General features: G+C 38.7%; 1 protein-coding gene across 1 annotated transcript in view; it reads left to right on the top strand.

The window, feature by feature from the left end:
• Window positions 1-23836, top strand: part of SLC5A12 (solute carrier family 5 member 12) — a 45269-nt gene that overhangs the window by 1506 nt on the left and 19927 nt on the right. Inside the window, exons 2-8 of the mRNA XM_020881857.2 lie at window positions 7266-7331; window positions 8568-8619; window positions 10225-10292; window positions 15205-15359; window positions 15480-15620; window positions 20834-20963; window positions 21828-21916. Of these exons, the coding sequence (XP_020737516.2) occupies window positions 7266-7331; window positions 8568-8619; window positions 10225-10292; window positions 15205-15359; window positions 15480-15620; window positions 20834-20963; window positions 21828-21916 (701 nt within the window). The remainder of the gene's footprint in view (window positions 1-7265; window positions 7332-8567; window positions 8620-10224; window positions 10293-15204; window positions 15360-15479; window positions 15621-20833; window positions 20964-21827; window positions 21917-23836) is intronic.

The following is a 23836-nucleotide window of genomic DNA, read 5'->3' as shown; positions in this document are numbered from 1 at the left end:
TTATGTGGCAGCCTGGAGGGGAGGGGAGTTTGGGGGAGAATGGATACGTGTATATGCATGGCTGAGTCCCTTTGTTGTCCACCTCAAACTATCACAACATCGTTAGTTGGTTATACTCCGATATAAAACAAAAAGTTTAAAAGAGAGAGAGGAAAGCATTGGCAGTGTGGCATATGGGTTAAAGGCATAAGCTCTAGACTCAAAACAGTCTAGAGTTACTTGGTTTTGACTACTAGCTCTGCCACTTAACTAGCTGCATAGCTTTGGGGAAATGACTCATCTTCTCTGTATCTGATTTTAACACACATAAAATAAGAATAATAAAAGGGTCTATCTTAAAGAATGTCTGTGAGGAGTAAATGAGTTATTATATGCAATACTCTTAACAGAGCCTGGCAAATGGTAAGTATAGAGGAAGAATTTGTATTATTATAATTATTGTTCTTGTTGCTATTGTCCCCAAATTTATAGTCTCACTGTAGAGGCTTTAATTTATGTTTATTTGTTCATCCTCCATTTCTTGCTACCTATCCATGGATATTCTTACCAGGTCTTTTAAAGTAGAAAGGACTGAGAGGGGACAGTTTATTTCCCCACCTCTTGAATCTAGGATGGCCTTGTGACTTGCTTTGGCCAACAGAATGTAGCAGCAGTGATCTGTAAATTTGGAGCTGAAGTCGCGTGAGCTTATAGCTTCTGCCTTTGCCTTCTTGGAATGCTGTCCTGATACAGCTATGTCAGGAATCGGATCTAGCTGCTCTCACTTCTGGAGGATGAATGGACACATAGAGGCGAACAGAGGCAGGCTGGTTAGCAGCCAACACCAATCACCAGACTTGTGAGTGGGGCCATTTTGGACTTTCTCCCTCAGCCTATCTTCCCATTGACTACAGCCCCATGAGAACCTTGGGCAAACAAGTAGAGCAATCGCTCACCCAGTCCTAAAAACTGTGAGAAATATTAAGTCCTTAGTTTTTAAGCCAATGACTTTTGGGGCTGGCAATAACCAACTGATTTAAATGCTTTAATATGCAGAAAGATTTCAAGACTAATCTATGAATCTGGGCTACTTTGTCACTATTCTCTCCCATGTTAAAGCATAAGGAATTGTTCTCACCCTCAAGTTGTAAATCAAGCTCAGCTCATTTGCAATAGCATGCATTTTCATTATCTCCACTTGGACAGTTTATAATTAGTCTCACCATGTTGTCTACACTGCAGTTAGAGTTATTTTCTTCTCTCTGTTATCAAACATTAATAGATCCAGTCTGTTATAATTTACCCTTAGCACTAGCTTGTGGGCTACCTACTTTCTCATTTTTCTTAGTCTTCTTCTTCTTTTTTTAATTTAAAGCACAAACTTGTTATTCCTTTCTTTTTTTTTTTGGCTGCACTAGGTCTTCATTGTGACACATGGGCTGGCAAACAGATTTAGTTGCTATGCAGCATGTGGGATTAAACTCGTGTTCCCTGCATTAGAAAGTGGATTCCCAACCACTGGACCACCTGGGAAGTCCTTTCTTGCACTTCTTAAACTAGTTTCTGAACTACTTACTTATCTCTAATCCGGATTTTTCATTATAACGCCAAGGCTACTACTCTATGTCTTCTTCCATGGTGTTTTCTAAGCATTATAGATTATATACTCTTTATTTCTAAATTTCTCTCCTTTTACTTCTTTAAATTACATTTGTGGCATTTTAGTAATTATAGTTGAAAGTTGAGAAACTAGATGTGTAGGTATAAAATATCATTATTGAGTATTATTTCAGTATAGTAAATATTGTGACAAAATATTTGTTGTAAAATGGATGTTTAGTGTGTGATAGGGTCTGAACCACTGTTATGAGACTTTTTTAGACCACTTTAAGGATTGGTTTTTACTCTCAGTGAGATAGGTCATTACAATGTTTGAGCAGGAGAGTGACTTGTATTTCAAGAGTATTCCTCTAGCAGGATATTATTGCTGAAGCAGGCGGTCTAGTTAGGAGGCTACTGCCATAATCTAGGCAAGAGATGACAGTATTAGTGTGGAGACAGAGGGGATGACACAAGTGGAATTCTGAAAGTGGGGGGAGGAGATGCCAGGATTCTTCTATGAATTGCATGTGGAAGTGAGACAAAAAGAGGCATCAAGGATGGCTTCATGTTACTTGGGCTTGAACCCACATGAAAAGTGGACTTGTTATTTCCTTCCTGAGATGGAAAAGAGTGTGGCTAGATCAGGTTTGGGGTTTTGAAAATAATCCATCATGACGATAAATATTACCTGTGCTATTTTTAGAAGCAAGCACGATGTGTGCAACTTTTCTGCTGAACTTTCATTTTTACTTTTGACCGTACCCAGTATTCTTGCCCAGAAAATTCCGTGGACAAAGGAGCCTGATGAGCCTCAGTCCATGGGGTTGCAGAGTCAGACACAACTGAGCAACTGAACATGCTTGCTTGCAAAGCTATACATCTAGCAAAGATGACCACTGGATGAGTAAGTGAGTGAATACAATCTTTCAGATGGGAAATTATGCAGTTTGAATAGTCTCTTATTATGGAGTGAGATAGTGGCAAAGCTCAAATTAGAATTCAAGGAGCCTTACTTCACATATATATATATTTTTTTCTTTTTTTTTTTTTATTAATACTGTCTCTCTAGTTTGACCAAATTGAATAAATTTAGAGGAACTAAACTGAGTTGGATGTTAAAACCAATGATTTTTTTCTAGATTCCTGTAGCAGTTTCCTTACCCTGTCTCCATTTTTTCAGTAACAATTTCCTGTTTGCTCTCCTAGACTTCATATGCTATCTAGACAATATCATATATTTTGGGTTTTGTTACATTTCTCAACTTCTGACATCACTTTTTATGTCAGTTATCTATTGCTGTCTAACATACCACCCCAAAATAAATTTCTTAAAACAACGATTATATCTGTTCACAATTCAGTGAATCAGTCATCTGATCTGAGCTCAAGAAGGTCTAATAAGACAGTCAGGTTCTTCTTCTGGTCTAACTTGGGGCTGTCTGTGTGACTGCATCAGCTAGTTGCTTTGGCTCATTGTTCTAGGCAAACTCAGATGGGACAACTTGTATAATAGCATACCAGACTTGGTCTCATCTTACAGTAGGCTATCCTTGACTCTTAATGTTATGGGAGAAGAATCTCTGTCAACAAGAAGGTATAGCTTATCACACAAGCAATTCTACAGTCTCCACTTGAATCATATTTGTTATTAATAGAAATATCACTGTCCTAAATTGCATTCGCCCAGAAGCAAATCCTGAGACAAGGAGTTGTATGCAAGTAATTTTTGGGGGAAATGATTTTATTAAACTATCAGTAGGCCAGTGGCAAGTAAGACATGGGAAAAAAAAGCCACTGTTTTTGAGTAGGTTGTTAATCATGAGCAACTGAGGTTCCATCTCACTGGGGAGCTCAGGGAGACAGTATAGGTCACATATCAGGGTTGGCCTCCCTGAAATGAAATCACCGGGATTTTTCAGGTCCAACTTTCTTTTACCATTGGCTTTCAGCAGTTCTAGTCTGTCCTGGGCAAGGGCTGAGATAAAGCCCTCAAGCAGATAATCACAGAGCAGTTAGATGCCATCAAGGTGTACTGGGACAGAGAGTGGCAATAAACTACAGGGTCACATCCACAACAACCACTGCAGTCACTAAGATCTCATAGATTCCTGTGCCTGCACTTGGTGGTCCACTGTGTCGGTAGATCATACAAGTGTCAATTTTAGAAAGAAGGAGGCATGGTTTAGTGCAATAATCTAATAATCTAATCTTCCCACGGACATGTAATCTGAACCTAAATTGTCCTCAACTTAAAAGTTTTGTTCTGTTTTCTTTTCTTTTTTTTTTATCCTGTGATAGCTGAGACTCTCGGATCCTTCCTCAGTGACTTCTTTATTTCTTTAAAAATATTTTCCTTCTACATGGTGCCCTCATTCACACATCCACCTGACTCATAGTGTACTGAGTGCATTGTCTGAGGAAAGAAGGGCTGAAAATAAGGCAGTTCTTTCCTTGGGGGAAGGGTTGAGCAGGTAAGTTGGGAGATGTGGATTAGTGTGAAATCCAGTGACAATTCTGCCAAGAGGAGTCTATTCTAGGGTTTTAAAGAAAGTCCCATCTCAAGGCATCAAACAACTCTTACTTATGTACCATTTCTAGGAAAAAGGAGTAGCTAATTCCTAGTTTAATCAAAATGATTTTTCTTAAATTAGATAACAACTATTACCAATTAAAAATTATTGCCAAGAATTACTACTAAGATGTTAAATCCTCAAACCATTTGCTACTTTCAACATTTATTTTGTTCATTATACTAGTGCCTTCTAGAATAGGAATTCTAGGAATTCAGGAATACTTTTGTTGACCCCCAACAGTAAATCAGATACATCTATTCAGTATGTTCACAGCTCCCTGTAGCTTTTCTTCTAGTACATACCATCACTGTAACTTTACTGTTATAAATTTAGTAGTCTCCTCCTCTCATCTGTAAAGTCCTTTGGGTCGTGAACTATATAATATTGTATCATTATTGTAGGTCAATATCATTGTAGGTCAGAATGCAATATGGAAGACAATGGATAAATATTTGTTAAATGAATACATGAAAGATGAAGATAAAATGAAAAATTTGGACACTGTTTACATGCACCAGGGAAAATAAGTGGCAGACTGGAAGATGCATTCACCGCCCTCCAAAAATGGTCTTCCCAGTGCTCAGTGATAAAGAAACCACCTGCCAAGCAGAAGATACAGATTCTATCCTTGGGTCTGGAATATTCCCTGGACGAACAAATAGCAACCCAATCCAGTATTCTTGCCTGGGAAATCCCATGAACCAAGGAGCCTGGCAGGCTACAGTCCATGGTGTCACAAAGAATCAGACACAATTTAGTGACTAAACTACCACCACCACTCTCCAAAAGGGATAAAAAAATGTCCTAATGCCAGGACTCTGTAACTATTACCTTTTCTGGTTTTAAAAAAGAGATCCTTGCAAAACTGATTAAATTAAGAATCTTGAGATAGAGGGATTATCCTGATTTAACCAAGCAGGCTTTAAGTACAATCATATTTATAAGAGGGAGGCAGAGGAACACTTGTCAGACAAAGAGAAAGCAATGTGACCGCAGAGGCAGAAACTGGAATGATGAAGTTAGAAGTTAAGGAATGCCTGCAGCCACCAAAAACTCCTAAGAGGCAAGAAATAGATTCTTCCCTAAGACCTCCAGAGGGAGCAGAGCCCAGCCAATGCCTTGATTTTGGTCCAGTGAAATTGATTTTTAATTGCTGACTTTCAGAACTGTAAGATAACACATTTCTGTTGTTTTAAGTCACCAAATTTGTGATAGGTTGTTACAGTGGCTATAGGAAATGAATACTGTAAAATATGTGATGTGTGCATGCAAGTGTGCTCAATTAAGTCCAACTATCTGCAACCCATGGACTGAAGTCAGTCAGGCTCCTCTGTCCATGGGATTTTCCAGGCAAGGATATTGAAGTGAGTTGCCATTTCCTATTCTAGAGATCTTCCCAACCCAGGGATTGAACCCACATCTCTTGCATCTCCTGTATTGGCAGGCGGATTCTTTACCACTGTGCCACCTGGGAAGCCTATAAAATATGTGATTCCAACTCTAAAATACAAGGTAGCTGGTGATAAAGTGCTAAAGAAGTTTAGTATAATTCCCTTAAGAGCTCAGAGGGGAAGTATGAGTAGGAACAAGAATGGTTACCAGGCTCTTGTTTTTGAAAGATGACTAATAAATTGGTGACTTTTGAGGGTTGGGGGAGGCTCTCTTACACTGAAAAATCTTCCTATATAGAAGAGAAATCTGCAGAGTACAAAGCATGCTGGCTGAACAATTCATAGTGATTTTATATACATAGTAAATCAGGTGAGGGCTACTGATGTTGAGAGGGGAAGGGTGTGGATCAGATAGTAGAGGGTTTAGAATGGAAAGCCTGGACGTGCATTCGTTTTGTCAGTGATAGAGAATCACTGAAACCTTTGAGGAAAAGTGTGATGTGACCAGTGTTCTGCTTTAGGAGAATCAATGTGGCAGGTGTGTGGTTGGTGGAATGGGTGGGCATGATTTGGAGAGAGCTTAGGGAGCTCAGATAGGGGGTTACTGCATTGATCTGGGCAAGAGGTATGGAAAGCCTGAGCTGAATCTGGGGGCAGTGTGGCTAGAAAAGGAAATAATGGCTTTAGTACATCTAGTAGGAAGAGCCCTGGGGAGAGAGCCAGAATACCTTTTAATTGAAGCAATAATAATTTAAAAATTTAAAAAAAGTATTTATTTTCTCTGACCATCATGTGAAGTTTGAGCAAAAACTGAGCTTTAATACATCTTTTCACTGAGTTAGACAAGGCTATGGTCCATGTGATTGGCTAGTTGTCTGTGACTGTGGTTTCATTCTGTCTGCCCTCTGATGCCCTCTCTCAGCGACTGCCGTCTTACTTGGGTTTCTCTTACGTCGGACGTGAGGTTTCTTGACGGCTGCTCCAGCAAAGCGCAGCCGCCGCTCCTCACCTTGGACGTGGCGTAGGTCCTCTCCGCCGCACTCGTGTGCCGTCCGTCTGGTCAAGGCTGTGGTTTTTCCAGTGGTCATGTATGGATGTGAGAGTTGGACTATAAAGAAGGCTGAGCGCAGAAGAATTGATGCTTTTGAACTGTGGTGTTGGAGAAGACTCTTGAGAGTCCCTTGGACTGCAAGGAGATCCAACCAGTCCATTCTAAAGGAGATCAGTCCTGGGTGTTCATTGGAAGGACTGATGCCGAAGCTGAAACTCCAATTCTTTGGACACCTGATGCGAAGAGCTGACTCATTTGAAAAAACCCTGATGCTGGGAAAGATTGAGGGCAGGAGGAGAAGGGAACGACAGAGGATGAGATGATTGGATGGCATCACCGACTAGATGGACATGGGGTCGAGTAAACTCCGAGAGCTGGTGATGGACAGGGAGGCCTGGCGTACTGCGGTTCATGGGGTTGCAGAGTCAGACACAACTGAGCGACTGAACTGAACTTTGACCTTAAACCACTGAGCGACTGAACTGAATACATCTTTGACCTTAAACCATCCGAATTTGTTTCCCTTTCTTTCAAGTTCAAATAGGGTAAAATCGTGTTATAAAGCTAAGCATTAAACTCAGAGAAATACCAAGAAAAAGCAAACCTTCTTAGCAGCGCTTAAATAAAACTTGCTGATTCTTTGCATGTCCTTCTCTCTGTTCTTTCTAGTACTTACAACTACGATTCAACAAACCAGTTCGCTATGCAGCCACAATCATCTACATCGTGCAAACGGTAAGGAGGAAGGACTGCTGCAGAGGTGGGTCGTGGGGTGGCAAGAATGGGTTTGTTTATTTCAAGAAGCAATTAACACAGTTAAAGGAAAGATTCAACACTAAGAAGAAGCTACTGTCTTCCAAGGATAGCACTTTCAAAATATGTGATTTTATAGAGTGATTTCCACATTTCATAGACTTCATATATCTGTATAAATAATAACAAATACATATCATAAAACACCACGGGGGCAAAAAAGCATTTTCTTAAATTTATTGTGAACTCTTATTTAACTGGTACAAGTTGCTTTTGATATGAAATGGTCTGGTAACTGGTTTTGTGTGTGTGTGTGTGCTAGTTAAGCTGGGTTGAACCAGAAATACTCGTTTCAGGTTCAATACAGAAATGAGTTAGTTTCTGAAAATTAGTTTAAAATTATACTCTCAAACCAATACTCCACATCCCCTTTTGGACCCTTCTCCTACCTCCTTGGTTCTAGGGTATCCTCTTGCTGCCCACAGCTGTCTGTGGGATAGCTTCGATGCATTTCAATGACTCACCAAGAATTTTCTGCTAGAAGATAACCTTTTTCCATTTTCTAAATTAAAACTTCCATCAGTGACTGAAGGATTTAAGAGCAAGAAAATGGGGCAAACAATTCTCCTTAACCTGTCCATGGTTATTTGCCTTTTAAAACTCTCACATGGAACTCTAAATGGTGAAATTTCATTTAAAACTACATGGGACCAGACCCACTTCTGTCAGTGTAGTGGCCTCCAGTTCTGGGAGTTTGAAGATATGCCCATAACGGAAGTCGCCCATGTTGCTAGTTTTCCCTGCAAGGTGCTCTCCTCATAGATTATTCCAGCTCCACTCTAAAGTCCATGTTTCAGCACACTGCTAAGATGTGTTTGTGTCATGGTGAAATGTGTATGACGGGGCAGTGGAAGGGTGAGTCAACAACCGAACCCTGTTTTCATGTCCGTCGGAAATACAACAGCTGTAGCCATAGCATCTCAAAATTTACAGCCATTTTAAAAGTCTAAGAGCCTTCCTTTGTCTCATGCTGATTATCCCTTTTGCAAATTAGTTACAGTTGCCAAGGACTTCAAAATGAGAATGTGAGGGGATGAAATGTTTGGAACAAGTGGAAGGAAATGGAGCACTATGGCCGTAAGGAAATTTTTAGGAAGGTTTCCTTTCCATGTCACTCCTCTCACCTCACCATTCACCTGAGTCTTGTCTCTCCACCAGATTCTCTACACGGGAGTGGTGGTGTACGCTCCTGCTCTGGCCCTCAATCAAGGTGAGTTAGCCATGCTGCCTTGTGCTTTCCACCATTTTTATACCCACATTGTTACCTTGAGAAATAGGTGCACAAAATCTTGTTGGGAAGACATTCCTGTGGTTAGAATACTATAAATTACTGTAGTTGTCACAACATAATGCTCTAAAAATTGAACCTTGAAAATAATGTGAATAACTAGTTACTTGACTTTGTCCACATGGTTTCAAACATCCAATTTGATTGTCGTTCATTTTCTAATCACTGAAGTAATGACAAATTTTTTTGAGGTTTGGTTGATTTACAGTATTGTATTAGATTCAGGTGTAACATTAAAGTGATTCAGTTATATGTATATTTTTCAAGTTATTTTCCATTATAGGTTATTACAAGATATAGGATATGGTTCCCTGTGCTAAATCTTTGTTGTTTATCTTTTTCATGTATAATAATTTAGAAGTAGTATTAGAAATCCTGTGTGTGTGTGTTAGTCCCACAGTCATGTCCTACTCTTTGCGACCCCATGGACTGTAGCTTACCAGGCTCCTCTATCCATGGGATTCTTCAGTCAAGAATACTGGAATGGATTGCCATTCCCTTCTCCAGGGGGTCTTCCCAACCTAAGGATCAAACCTGGGTCTCTTGCATTGCAGGAAGATTCTTTACCACCTGAGCTACTGTTTATCCCTACTCCCTCTCTTTCCCTTTTGGTAACCATAAATTGACAGTTTTGTATTGTATACACACAACCTAAATAAGGTCATCTATAACATATGGCCCTTTCTCAGTAATCTCATGAAGAGGATACTCTGAATACATGAGAAAAAGGTGTTTGTAGTAATTATTTTAAGATTTACACTTGACCTTGTTGAAAGAATAGAATACAGGGGGGACAAAGGAAAGAAAAACCGAAAGCAAAAGAAATTTCATAATGATATCTATAATATTAGAAGTCCTCAATATTCAATTTAATTGTGCTATGTGCTTATACTGAAAAATATTTATTCATAGTCATTGTTGAGGTGGTTTCAAAGTATGCAGACTTTGTGAAGAAAAGCAAACAAATAATGAAATGTTTGGTGCAGAGATTGGACTTTTTTAAGAAAAACAAACAAATAAACAAATAATTGGTACAGAGATTGGGAACTCCAGAATCTTAAGAGAAAAAATTTGGCTTATCACATTACATGAAAATTATGGACTGGGATGCTGCTTCTCAGTCATTTTAGTTGTGTCTAACTCTGCAACCCTATGGACTGTAGCCCACCAGGCTCCTCTGCCCTTGGGATTCTCCAGGCAAGAATACTGGAGTGGGTTGCCATGCCCTCTTCCAGGGCATCTCCCCAACCCAGGGATGGAATCCATGTCTCCTGTGTCTTCTGCACTGTAGGTGAACTCTTTACTGCTGAACCACTGGGGAAGTCCCACGGACTGGGTTGAATTATAATAATATAATAAAATAATCTCTATCAGATGTGATAAAATTTAATTTAATTTTATCACTTCTAATTTGATTTCCATTTGCCCAAAAAGAACAGACAAGAATATTGTGACTTTTTCCTCATAAAGTTTGTTCTTTTACTGTCCTTAAAGGAACTTCTTTCAATATTTTTTCTCCTTTCTTAGTGACTGGGTTTGATCTCTGGGGCTCTGTGATTGCAACAGGAACCGTTTGCACATTCTACTGTACCCTGGTATGTATCTAGCTGTGAAAAAGTATTGAGTGCTACCTCCTAATAGGGGATAAGGGCAAATTTCCAACAACAAGGCACCTAAGTATAGCAGAAATTGCTATTTCTCAATTAAATAGAAATATTCTGCCTTATCTGTAACAGTTTTCTGAGGAAGGTACTGTTGTTTTATTTAAAATCCTTTTTCATACCAACCATTAGTAGAATTTGAGCTCTGGGCTCGTTTGAGAGAGCCATGAGTAAAAGAAGATATAATGACAGAAATATCTCCCTGCTTGAAGGTTAGGTGGCCATATGCCACTACTGAGGAAAAAAAAAAAGTGCTCATTAACAGTGATTATAAGCCGTAGGTAACATTTATATTGGGTTGGCCAAAAAAGTCATTTGGATTTTTCTGTAGCATCTTACGGAAAAGCTGAACAAACTTTTTGACCAGCCAGTACTTCATTGACTACCGGTTAAGGAATAAAAAATGTACCAATGAACAACAAGGATGTCTGGTATTTTGTAAACTTGAGGATTCCACACCTTGATTTTGTCTCTTATTGATGGATAAGCTTGGATTACATTTAACATTTGGCTTTACACATGCTTAGTTTTAACCGAGGAACTTGGGTGGTGTTGGAAATTACATTTATGAAATTGTTATAATTAGTTTAGTTCAACAAATATTCATTCAACACCTATTATCTGTCATGCCCTATAATAGGAATCTTTATTCTTCTGAGTCTTTGATATCATGCTTGCTAAGTCACTACAGTCATGTCTGACTCTTTGTGACCCCATGAATTGTAGCCTGTCAGGCTCCACTGTCCATGGGATTCTCTAGGCAAGACTACTAGAGTGGGTTGCCACGCTCTCCTCCAGGGGGTCATGCCGACCCAGGGATGGAACTCAAGTCTGCATTGCAGACAGATTCTTTATCATCTGAGCCACCAGGGAAGCCCTATTGGTACTATCATTCAGTTCAGTTGCTCAGTCGCGACCGACTGTTTGCGACCCCGTGGACTCCGGCATACCAGGCCTCCCTGTCCATCACCAACCCCTGGAATTTACTCAAACTCATGTCCATTGAGTCAATGATGCCATCCAACCATCTCATCCTCTGTCGTCCTCTTCTCCTCCTGCCTTCAATGTTTCCCAGCATCAGGGTCCTTTTCTGATGAGTCAGTTCTTTGCATCAGGTGGCCAAAGTATTGGAGTTTCAGCTTCAACATCAGTCCTCCCAATGCATATTCAGGACTGATTTCCTTAGGATGTACTGGTTGGATCTCCTTGTATTGGTCCTATATATGAACCTATAAGTAACTAGTTAAGAATATGGCAGTGGTTCCCAGATAGTCGGATCTTTCTTTCTGACTGTCTGTCTTTCTCCCTTTATAGAGAAAAATAAAGTAATTGATATATTATCATATAGTATTTTGATATAGCATACTGTCCAGGCATTTTGTCCTTGTGTACATATTACCTACTCTTTTTAACATATGTTATGATAATATACAATTTAAAAATGCTCTTGTCTCTTTTTTCATACTTGTAAATCCCATCTTTTCTTTACACTACAAAGTTTCATCTTATTTGTTTTCCATTCCTTTCTTACTACCATATTTCTGTTCCAGACACACATCTCCTTTTGTTGTTGTTCAGTCGGTAAGTCATGTCTTTTTGTGAATCTATAGAGTACAGAACAGCAGGCTCCCTTTTCCGTCACTATTTCCTGGAGTTTGCTCAAATTCATGTCCATTGAAATGGTGATGCTATCTAACTCTCTCATCCTGGACTTCCCAGGTGATGCAGTGGTGAAGCGTCCACCTACCAAGCAGGAGACTCAGGTTCCATCCCTGGGTTGAGAAGATCCCCTGGAGAAGGAAATGGCAACCCATTCCAATATTCTCGCCCAGAAAATTCCAGGACAGAGGAGACTGGAGGGCTACAGTCCATGAGGCTGCAAAAAGTTAGACACGACTGACCATACACACATCTCCTTCCTAAATTAAAAATGGGCTTCTACTTCGTACATGTCTGACCATATGTAACAGATTAGTAACTTTGAAGTATTTGCCTGTAGGAAGATAACTAGATGCTTTGCCAGGGACACAAAAGGCAGACTTCTTAGCAACAGTAATGGAAGCCAGAGCAGTGAAACAGTATCTTCAAAGCATTGAAAGAAATAATTGTCAATTATAATTGTGTACTCAGCAAAACTATCAACTGTCAAGAACTAAGAGAAATTACCATTAGCATATCTTACCCAGAGAATAACCTAAAGGAAGTATTGTGGGAAGAAATAAAATTCTCTAGATTTTGATGGAAAAAATGACAAAAATATAATAATGAACATTTAGTAAGTCTAGTCAAACAATTTTTGGTGCTTAATGATAATAATTTTATATAATGTGTATATATATATTATTTTTATATATTATATATATTTACTTATTATATATATTATTTATATAATATAAATATATTTATAAATATTAATATATACAAATATATGTTTATAATATATAAAATGTGATAAATATAATTTTATAGTGTGGTATAATTTATATACTGTTAAATAATATAATTTATAATATTAAAATGTAATAACAATAGTGAAAAAGTGAAAGTGAAGTTGCTCAGTCATGTCCGACTCTTTGTGAGCCCATAGACTGTAGCCTGCCAGGCTCCTCTGTCTATGGGATTCTCCAGGCAAGAATATTGGAGTGGGTTGCCATTATATGTAATTTAGGGATTAAGGAAAAGAATAATTTCATTTAGACATCAACAGCATGTAAATCTGGGAGAGAGCACTTAGATTTAAAGATGTTTTAATCCTTGAATTGTTGGAAAGTAAGACATTTTAAAAATTTAGACTTTAAATGAAAAATTCATGGCACAATTTCAAGGGGACCCATTTAAATAAAACAGTCAAAGTAGAAAAAGGGAATTAAAGTGGAAAAAAATAACCCTCAACTGATTTAAGCAAAGGAAAAAATATATATAGAAAAAGCAGAACAAATAGCAAAAAGATCTCAGAAACAAGTCTGGATATTTTAAAAATCACAATAAACAAAAATGAGCTAAATGTACTACCTCTTAATTGATTTCAGTGCTTCCCTCCAGCCTGCATACCTCTGTCAGCCTAATCTTCTTCAAACATGCATCTCTTCATGCCACTTGACTGGCCTAATTCTCTCTTTGCTTCCCATTGTTCACAGGATAAAGTGTAAGCTTCTTAGACTAGTGTTGAAAATCTTTCAGTCTGGGAGTCATTCCCCCTATTTGATCTCTCCTCACCACACCTCTGTTCCATCCTCTGTGGCCAGGCTGCAGTTTTCAATGTCTCACCAAAATAATGGCTCATCTACCTAACACTTCCTCATATTGCAGTCTCTTTACTCTGATTATCTCATGGATGTATCGCATAGCTAAGATAATCAATGGACAGTGAAAGAGATTTTAAAAATAAGAAGAAATAATTCCTGCAATCCAGGAGTTTGCAATCTAGTGAGGTAAACAGTCGGCAACACAGAACAACACAGACTGATTAAATACCTAAGTGACACTCAAGATACAATCAGGATTATATATGAGTGGTGTGTGGGTGGGTGTGTTTCTTGCTATATGAAGGAGTCATAAAAATCAGAGAAGTTTTCATGGTAGCTATAGTCTGCCTTTTGATGCACATTTGATAAAGTGGTTTGTTCTCTTGCCCCAGGTCTAGCTCACATTCAGATTTATACATGCTTTTGCATAACCCATGCCAAATAGCCTCTGAAAGGATGTCTTTGGCATTGGTCTTTGTATCACCAACATCTGATGTTTTGATTTGGATTTGGAAGGGTTTTATCGTCTTTAAAGAAAATAAAAATACCACTACTTGGGAGGAGTAAGTAAGAGATTGAATATCCCTCAGTCAGAAATTGAACAGAATATGCAAATACAATGCATCTGGAAGGGACTTTTATGTCTATTTTTTAAACTCATTTTAATTTTAATTACACAAGAATGATGTAATCCAATGTCTTCTTTCTTCTCAAGATAAGGATGAAGCCTGTCATCTTTTCATAGCAGTTCTTGACACTCTGGAGGAGTAACTGAGGATAATAATTCTATTTTTCAGTGTTAAAAATATCACATTCTTTCATTCTCATAGTGCTTATTCATTTTCAAAGAACTTTTAAAATATATCACTTCATTTAATCTTTCCTAGTTTGTGCATTCCACCTTTGCCATGGTCCTAAAAGATTCTCCAGGAGCCTCTTTCTTTCCTCCTTTCTTCTTGCCCACATAGTTCCAACTAGAATTGTACATTGGATTCACCTGGGGGACTTTCAGAACCACTTAGAACTGTCCCAATCCAGACCTCAACTTATTCTGAACTCCTGGGAATGGGGCTCAGACATTGCTTTTTTGTTTGTGTGCTTTCAAATTCCCCAAGTGACTCTAAAGAGGATCCAGATTTGATAACAACTGCTCTAACCACTTGCTTAATCACCTTTTCCTGAAATCTACTGTTAGATTCACCCTCCTGACACTTTGGTTTGCTCATCTCACTATTTGATCTTCCTCCAGCTCTTAAAACTCTTTTCTCCTTGAATGTATGGAATCTATCATTCCTTCCTAGTTCTTTTCTTTTTTTTCAGTAGCCTACCATCTCAATTTCCCCAAATTTATTCACTATCACTAAATTTACAAAAATAAATCTCAAGTTGTACAAACCAGACCCAGGTGATTTTCCTAAATAAACTTGGCACATAAAAGGTGTTCATTGACCATGAAAGGAAGGAAGAAGGAAAGAATGAAAGGAAGGGAGAAAGGGAGGGAAAAGACAGAAAGATGTCTAGCAGATAGCAAAGAGGTTGTGCAGAAATGGAAAAGTTTGAGTCTTCACTTTAAGAACTCACATCCATTCTCTTCATTTCAGGGAGGATTAAAAGCAGTAGTGTGGACCGATGCATTTCAGATGGTTGTCATGATTGTGGGCTTCTTAACGGTTCTCATTCAAGGATCAAACCATGCTGGTGGATTACACAGGGTATTAGAACAAGCAGAAAATGGATCTCGACTATATATATTTGAGTATGTCCAATGCTACTTTTTCTTGTTTTATAAAGATTTAGCTGTATGACCTCATCACCTAAAATAATATTTGAGTATCAAAGGAATGTGTTTGTTCACTCATTTCTCTCTGCTTCATAGCTTTGATGTAGATCCTCTCAGGAGGCACACTTTTTGGACAATCTCAGTGGGAGGAACCTTTACATGGCTTGGGATCTATGGAGTTAATCAGTCGACCATCCAGCGATGCATCTCTTGCAAAACAGAAAAGCATGCCAAGCTGTAAGTTATTAATAGACAATTTTATGTTTTCTTCTCTGCCCTTCTTGGGTATTTATATGCTTTGAGTGTGTATATATGTGTGTAAAAGACAGGAAGAAGTGAAGATTTGTTTAACCCTTTCAATAATTCTTGAGGCAGGCATGACTAGTCCCTTCTCCATGAGGAAGTGGCAGGGCTGGGATTTGAACTTTTTTGTTTGCCTTTGATCACTATCACTTGTTGCTTTCTTTCTTTTCTTTTCTTTTTTTTTTTTTTAGAAATTACTAGGTTAAATTAGGTTCTGTGGGAGAAAATGCAAAGATAAGGAGCACCTATGTCTTACCTACAGTTTCGGTGATGAGTTGGTTCTCATCACCATTCCCATTCACCATGTGGTCTCTTCAACTAGCATCTTTATTTTGATGGATTTACCATAAAAGTTTCCAAGGAGGTTAAAAGAATAAAACACAAGATAATGAGGCAGTCATAACAGGACGTTAGTGGCTCCAACTCCTGCCAGGATAATCAGTCACCAGTCTTACCAGGTTGCTTACTCTGAAGAACACCACAGAGTCACAACTTGTTAAGCCTTTTTTAAACCATGCGAGTCATCCCACTCTCGAGAGTGGAGACCAAATCAAGTTATACACTGTTGTTTTTTTTGCAAAGCTGGAATAAATAAGCTAGAATTGCATTGAAAATAGGCATTTCATCCTCCTTGCTGCTATCCAAAGTTCCAGCCTCTGCGGACTTGTCAGGATGCCCTTAACTTCTTTTGGAGTAAGAAACAGTCTCTATAAATATTTCCACAGCTGATCATAAAGACTTTAAGTGCATAGTTTCTTATTTAGATGGAATAAAAGATACAAGTAAATGGACATGGTTCAACATTTTGTGACTTGAATTACAAAAGGGAATATATTACTTATATAGTTCACATACCCTCAGAAGGAAGAAGTGAATGTGTTGTTTACTATTCTATCATTTCATATCTTATTATCATAAATAATATCAAACTCTCTACACATGTGATCATCACTTTATCAAACAGTTGAATTGCTTAAAATATATTCAAGATCAAATGTAATTTTGATCTTAAGATTCATATAAAATTAGGATTTATTTAAAATTCTGTATTAAAATAAACTAGAAGATATCTGATAGGGGAAGAATCCTCAGGTGAAATAAATAATAATTCTCTGTTAGAGCAAGGGTTTTTTTGGTCTTATGTGCTTGTGTTATACTATTTATTCTTGTGAACATGACCAATTTCTTCCTTTTACTATAATAATACCTAAAAGTTAGGAAATGTACTTTTTTCATCATATTCCCCACAAACCCAAGAATGATGCTTTGTGCTTATTAACTATTTCTTACTTATTTAACAAAGCAGTGCTTCAAGAAGGTTATGCTTATATATGTGAGTGTCTAAGCATATAAATTGATACATATATACATAGGAATTTGTGTGTGTGTGTGCAAGTGTGTAGGAGTGTATGTGTGTGTAGGAGTGTGTGTGTAGGAGTGTGTGTGTGTAAGAGTGTGTGTGTGTGTGTGTAGGAGTGTGTGTGTGTGTATATGTAGGAGTGTGTGTGTGTAGGAGTGTGTGTGTGTAGGAGTGTGTGTGTGTGTGTAGGAGTGTGTGTGTGTATATGTAGGAGTGTATGTGTGTGTGTGTAGGAGTGTGTGTGTGTAGGAGTGTATGTGTGTGTAGGAGTATATGTGTGTAGGAGTGTGTGTGTGTATATGTAGGAGTGTGTGTGTGCACATGTGTGTGTGTGCAGGAGTGTGTGCGTGTGTGTGTGCAGGAGTGTGTGCATGTGTGTGTGCAGGAGTGTGTGTGTATACTCCTGCAAGTGTACTTGTGTTCATATATCTTTCAGTCTCATTTAGTGGACTGGTTTAAATTAAGCAACCCATTCATAATAGTTTCTTGGAAGTTGTTACATTAGTATTTGATGCCTATAAAAACTGTCAGAAAAGGAGAGATAATCATAAAGGAAGAAATATGTATAATTTCCTAAGCATTTAAGATTGCCATTCTTGGTTTGACCCACTCCCATGGAGGGACCAGAACTATGACAGGAATTTTGTTAGAATAAGGAAAGATGAAAAAATAAAAACTGTCTTTAGAAAATATTTACCTGTAAGAATCTAAGTTGATTTAATTGATACCATCCAGGAGTGAGAAATCAGCCCAAGTGGTCAGTAGGGTTAAAGTGCACACAGCTGGAGGGAAGATTGCTAGAGTAGGGATCTACTGGGACCCTCATTTGTCACACAACTGGAGCATCAAGGCCACCACTGGGGCACCTGAATACCACTCAGAGCCAGCTGCCAGCAGACTCTGACCTAGAAGGCTGTACAGAATGTTGATCACAAGTACCACTTCCATTCAATTATCTGAGAGCCTGATGTGATTAAAACAGTTCATCAGGGCTAAACCTATGCATCATTGGTAGGCGAAAATACATCCAGAAAATTCATATTGAATGTGGCCATAAGTGAAAACTAAAAATGACCCATTATAAATGCATTTACTTGCATGGTCAGAATTCTGATTACTTACTAAAGACACCTTCATCTTAAGCTAGATCTTCTTCACACCTAGGAATAGTATCACTTACTGAGTCATCTTAGATGTGCTCCCTGGAAACTTCCTTGGACTCTTGTTTCTAGACTTCCATTTACATTTCAGGACTGCTGGTGGGAGATAGTGCTGTGAGGGCAGGAGAAGCTGGTGCAGGTTATCAGATCCCTTCCCACCACCACTCATCTCCCAGCTAAGATGAGCACATCCACATGCAGTCGCTTATGTTCCGTTCTCATTGCCTTTGTTTATTTTCTTTATATCTCTTATCATATATAAAAACACTTTATTTATTTTGCTTTGGTGATTATTGCCTGCCTCCAGTGGCTTCTGGGTTTCCCATTGCTATGTCCTCAGTACCTAGAAGAACCTGGTACATAGTGATGCCTAATAAGTATTTTCTGAATGAATCAATTAAATGGCTTAGGTTGCAAATAGGAGAATTAGCCTTGCAGGGAGTTAAAGTATATCTCTAATGAAAAAAAATGGGCTTCCCAGGTGGTGCAGAGGTAAGGAATTCGCCCACCCATTGCTAAAGGTGCAGGAGACACAGGGATTCAATCCCTGGGTCAGCAAGATCTCCTGGAAAAGAGCACGACAACCGATTCCAGTATTCTTGCCTGGAGAATCCCATGGACAGAAGAGCCTGGCTACAGTCCATGGGACCACAAAGAGTCAGACATGACCGAGCATGCACACACATCTAGATCCAGTATGAGACCAGCCAAGTTTCAAGTCTTCTCTGATGTCATAGTCTTGGGCAAATTGGAAAAGAACTTCCAGACATGAAGCAGAATGAGAGGAGAATAGTTTCTTAGAGAAGAGACACTGTTGGAACAGTGGAATGGCTCAAGGGAGAGTTGAGGCTTTTGTGGCTAGTAGCCAATTTTTAGAGCTTCAAGTCAAAGAAAACTCCTGTTGGAAGGGTGGCATTAGATTATTGGTTAGGGTGCTAGAGATTGGGTAATAGAGTGGGTACTTTTACCAAATATGGGGTCAGGGAGTTGCTGATTTAGATTAGGAGGGCTCATGGCAATGGCTGCTGTGGCGCCTAGTCAGTTCCAGAGTTGACCTTAGTGCAGGCTCCACATCTGTGGCCTTGGCACAAGACCTTACACCTATGTCCTGGGTATATGGCTCCACACCTGAGATTTAGAAAATGTGTAATATTTTGACTTTCAAAGGACAGTGTGAATACAAAATAGCCATAGGATACTACAAATGCACTCAAGCTGAAGTTAAGCAGAATTTTGTAGAATTTAAAAGAATAAAAAAGAATTGCTCCAAAGAAATAGGGAAAATGACTTTAGGTTTTTTCATACTTTATATTGCCTTTTAAAAAAACTGAACTTTAAATTTCATCTGATTTAATCCCTAAAGTGAATATTGCCAAAATGTGTCTACTTCTCCATTTATCTCATCATCCCTCTGGGGGGAAAAAAGATGTTAAAACGTAAGTTGGCTTTTTGACAGTTTCATGAATTGAGAGAGGGGAAATTATTTAAAGTTATGTAATATGAGTGATTGATACATGAAATTTCATCCAAGGAATTAGACCTGACCCCATATTTGAGGCTTTGCAGAAAACCTCTCAATTTCAGAAGCTTTACAGAAAAACTCTCGAATTCAAAAAACCATATAAAATCTACCTCGTTCAAACTTCATAATCAGTCTAAAAATGTAACGTTCCCAAATAAAAATGAAAAAATACAAAATGTAATGATTTTTTAAAATTGCAATATAATCTACATAATATTATGGGGCTTCCCCGGTGGATCAGTGGGAAAAAATCTGCCTGCAATGCAGGAGCCACAGGAGATGCAGATTCCATCCCTGGGTTGGGAAGATCATCTGGAAGAGGACATGCAACCCGCCCCAGTGTTTTTGCCTGGAGAATCCCAGGGACAGAGGGGCCTGAGGGGCTATAGTCCACGGGGTTTCAAAGAGTCAGACATGACTGAAGTGACTTAGGATGGACATAATATTATATTAATTTCAGGTGTGTAACATAGTGACTTGCTATCAGAATATATAGATTTCTGAAGGCTATAGAATTTTATTTTATAGCAAAAAGGCCCTCCAAATTTTGTCTTGATTCTTTAGTAATGACCTTGTTGACTTAGATAAATGCACAATGTGACAGATGCAAGTTAAATTTTTGGGGGGCAAAAAGTGAGAACTGAAGCCCAGAAGATAGCACCTCAGATAGCTCTGAGAAACTGCTCCAAAGAGGCAGAGGGAAGGGTCAGTACATTTGAGATTTTGGTGAAGAAAGAATACATGCAGTCAAGCACATGTTTTTCCAGCAGGTTTCTAACTAGTCTTGTGAAGCTTTTGCTAGTCACTAGGAACAGTCATCACCATGAAGAATTTTAATGCTTTTCTAGATATAAGAAGATATAAAAATTGAGTTCATAAAATTAGCTCTTTAAAATATCTAACTATCTGAAGACCTGTCCTGCCAGTTTTTTCCTGAACACAGAGTGCCTCATTTCTGCTCTCCAACCTAAACTCCTTTCAGGGAGTGTTGAAAATGAGCAGCTGCAGCAGCTCATGATTTAATGCCATGGCAAGTGCCAAACTGTCGTTGCCAACCTCACCACACTGTGGCATGACATAGAGTCTACCATATGTTCTTTTCTAGAGCCTTGTACTTCAACTTGCTGGGTCTCTGGATCATTGTGCTATGTGCCGTCTTTTCTGGTTTAACCATGTACTCTCACTTTAAAGACTGTGATCCTTGGACTTCGGGCATCATCTCAGCACCAGACCAGGTATGTGCTCCCTTGGGGCCAGCTGAAATGAGCATGTTTCTGGCCATCACTAGATAATGTTGAGCCTTTCTCTTTTTCCACCTGCACCTCTAGCTATTTCCCAAACCCTACGATTTGATTTCTTTCCTCTCCTCTTGGATGATATTGTCACTCTCTCCTCTCTCCTACATGTTAAACTGTCCCACTGTGTCTTGTGGGAGCTCCTCTTCCACAAATCTGGCTCCAGAGTAGAACCATAATGCCTAGATTCCCTGAAGACCTGTTTTAAGCACTTGTTTTTACAGCTTGGTTTCTATCATTAAGGTAAACAGGCAAGAAAATGGCTCACATTGAAAATATTAAAAAATATTAAACATTTCTGAACATTCTAAAGTTCATACAATGGGTTTTCCTAATATGACTGTCCCCTTCCTACCCCTTCTCCTACCCTACAGCTGGACCTCAGGTCCATGGAAATTGGATGGATCATAACTTCATTTGCTGGCATTTAAAAACCAAAGTCAATGAAAACTCCTTTATTATTACTTTCTTTTTTTCCCCACCTCCTTTTGCTAAAAAGCTACAATACATGCTCAGATGCTTAGTCTTGCCCAACTATTTATGACCCCATGGACTGTCACCCACCAGTCTCCTCTGTCCATGGGATTCTCGAAGCAAAAATCGTACATCACTGGAGTGATGTGCTATTTCCTCCTCCAGAGGATCTTCCCACCCCAGGGATGGAACTTGTGTCTCTTACATCTCCTGCATTGGCAGGCAGATTCTCTACCACTAGCACCACACAGGAAGCCCCCAAAGTCCCACATGTCAAACATTGCTGATGAGACCACTCACACGTCCTATCTCGTCTTGCCTCTTCTTCAGCTGATGCCATACTTTGTCATGGAGTTATTTTCCACGATGCCTGGACTTCCAGGACTTTTTGTGGCTTGTGCCTTCAGCGGAACTTTGAGGTTAGTGTATTGATAACGCTTGTTAATAGTGTTCTGATAATGAGGATGGTAATAACAAAGCAACAAGGATGACAAGAGTATTAGTGGTACTCACCACCAGAATTACTAAGTATTCACTGTGTACCCGCTGCCTGCTGAATGCTTTATATGTATCTGCTCATTAGTTGTCATACATTATATGAGACGGAAAATACTCATTATCTTCAGCTGACAGATAAGGAAACTGAGATTCAGCAAGGTAGATAACTTACCCATGGTAAGAGAGTAAACTGCAGATGTGGTATGTAAACCTAGGCCTGCCCTTGCACTAGATCTCTCTGTTTATTTTCTCTGTTTATTTTCTGAGAAAATAAACACTGCCCCATGGTTTCACATCACTTGCCCACAAGGCAGGTCTGTTTGCTGGCATTTCTCATTCAGCTGCAGTATATTCTTCCAGATGTCTCCTTTGCAATCCATTTTCTACATCTTCAATAACACATTCAGGTAGCTAAGAACATCCATCTCCAAAATGTAGACATTATTCTAAATTCAAAATTATTCACATGTTTACTCTGACAGATATGTTCAAAGGCTCATACTATGCCAGGCACAGCTGGTGACCGTGGGGATGCTGCAGACAAGATTGGCGTAAATGTTGCCCTTAAATAGAGTTTGCATTCTAGTTTGCATTCTAGTAAACATGGGAGATGGACAATATATAACTAAACAACAGTAACAAAAATCAAGAAATTGTTTGATGATGACAAATAGTATAAAGGAAATGACAGAGTGAAAGCTAGAGAGAGGTTAGGTTTGGGAGCTCTGTTTCTGAGAGGGTCTTTCGTGAACTTCTATTTAAGTGTATGACATTTGCGTTGAGATCTAAAGGGTGTGAAGATCACAAACAGGAATTTTTGCAGGCAGCGAGGAGGGCAAATACCAAAGCCCCAAGGACATAACCTGCATGAAACAGTTCAGGATCAATGAGAAGAGTTGAAGCTTAAGGAATGAAGAGGAGAGCAAATGAGGAGAAATTGGAGGAGGCGAGCAAGCATCAGATCAGGGAAGTTTTTATGGAAGACTGAAGAGCTTTCACTGCATATTAAATAGGAAGGCATTGGAAGATTTGAAGCAGAAAGTTTGAGTGAGTGATGTCATACAACTGAAGACTCAGTCTTCTTTGTGAAGGGAAGGGGCTGTCACAAAAGAAGGAGTGGTGAGATCAAGTGACTATAAAGGAGACTTTCGCTTTAATCCAGGTGAGACGTGACAGTCATATGGAGAATGATAGGGGCAAGAGTGTTGAGAGCAATAGACAAACAATAAGACAGTATCACTGTTTTAGATTCCACATATAAGTGATACCATATGGTATTTGTCTTTGTATGACTTAATTCATTTAGTATAATACAAATTGCCTTGCAGAAGTGGGGTTGGCTATCTTTCCATCCTTCACTGGCCATTTGGATTTCTTTTTCTGTAAAATGCCAGTTCATGTTCCCTGTTATTTGGTTTTTTTTTTGAGTTTATATACATATATATATATATATATATATATATATGGGAAAAGCTTATTGATATATATCTCATTTTCTCCAATTTCTCCTATGTATAGTTGCTTTATTAATATTTTTAGTATATAGAGCTGCTATATCATGTTAATTTTTTACATTATGATTTCTAGGTTTATATCCTTCTTATGAAGGCTTCTCCATTCCATGCTTACAAATAATCATCCAGACATAATTCTAGTATACTTATTGTCTTATTAAATGTTAAAATTATTAAATCATCTAGACTATACATGGGGTATATAAAGAAAAGAAGTGGAGTTCCTGACATATTTCTGCTAAGATAGTAGCAAGTTGTACCCTTATTTTTAGTGAAAAGCCATCTTTTCATCACTGACTTGAATGCTACTTTTATTACATCCTACCT

Source organism: Odocoileus virginianus, chromosome 10, assembly GCF_023699985.2.
Source record: "Odocoileus virginianus isolate 20LAN1187 ecotype Illinois chromosome 10, Ovbor_1.2, whole genome shotgun sequence".
Taxonomy (NCBI): domain Eukaryota; kingdom Metazoa; phylum Chordata; class Mammalia; order Artiodactyla; family Cervidae; genus Odocoileus; species Odocoileus virginianus.
Note: the sequence above shows the minus strand (reverse complement) of the source record. Positions and strands in the feature narration are given on the sequence as shown.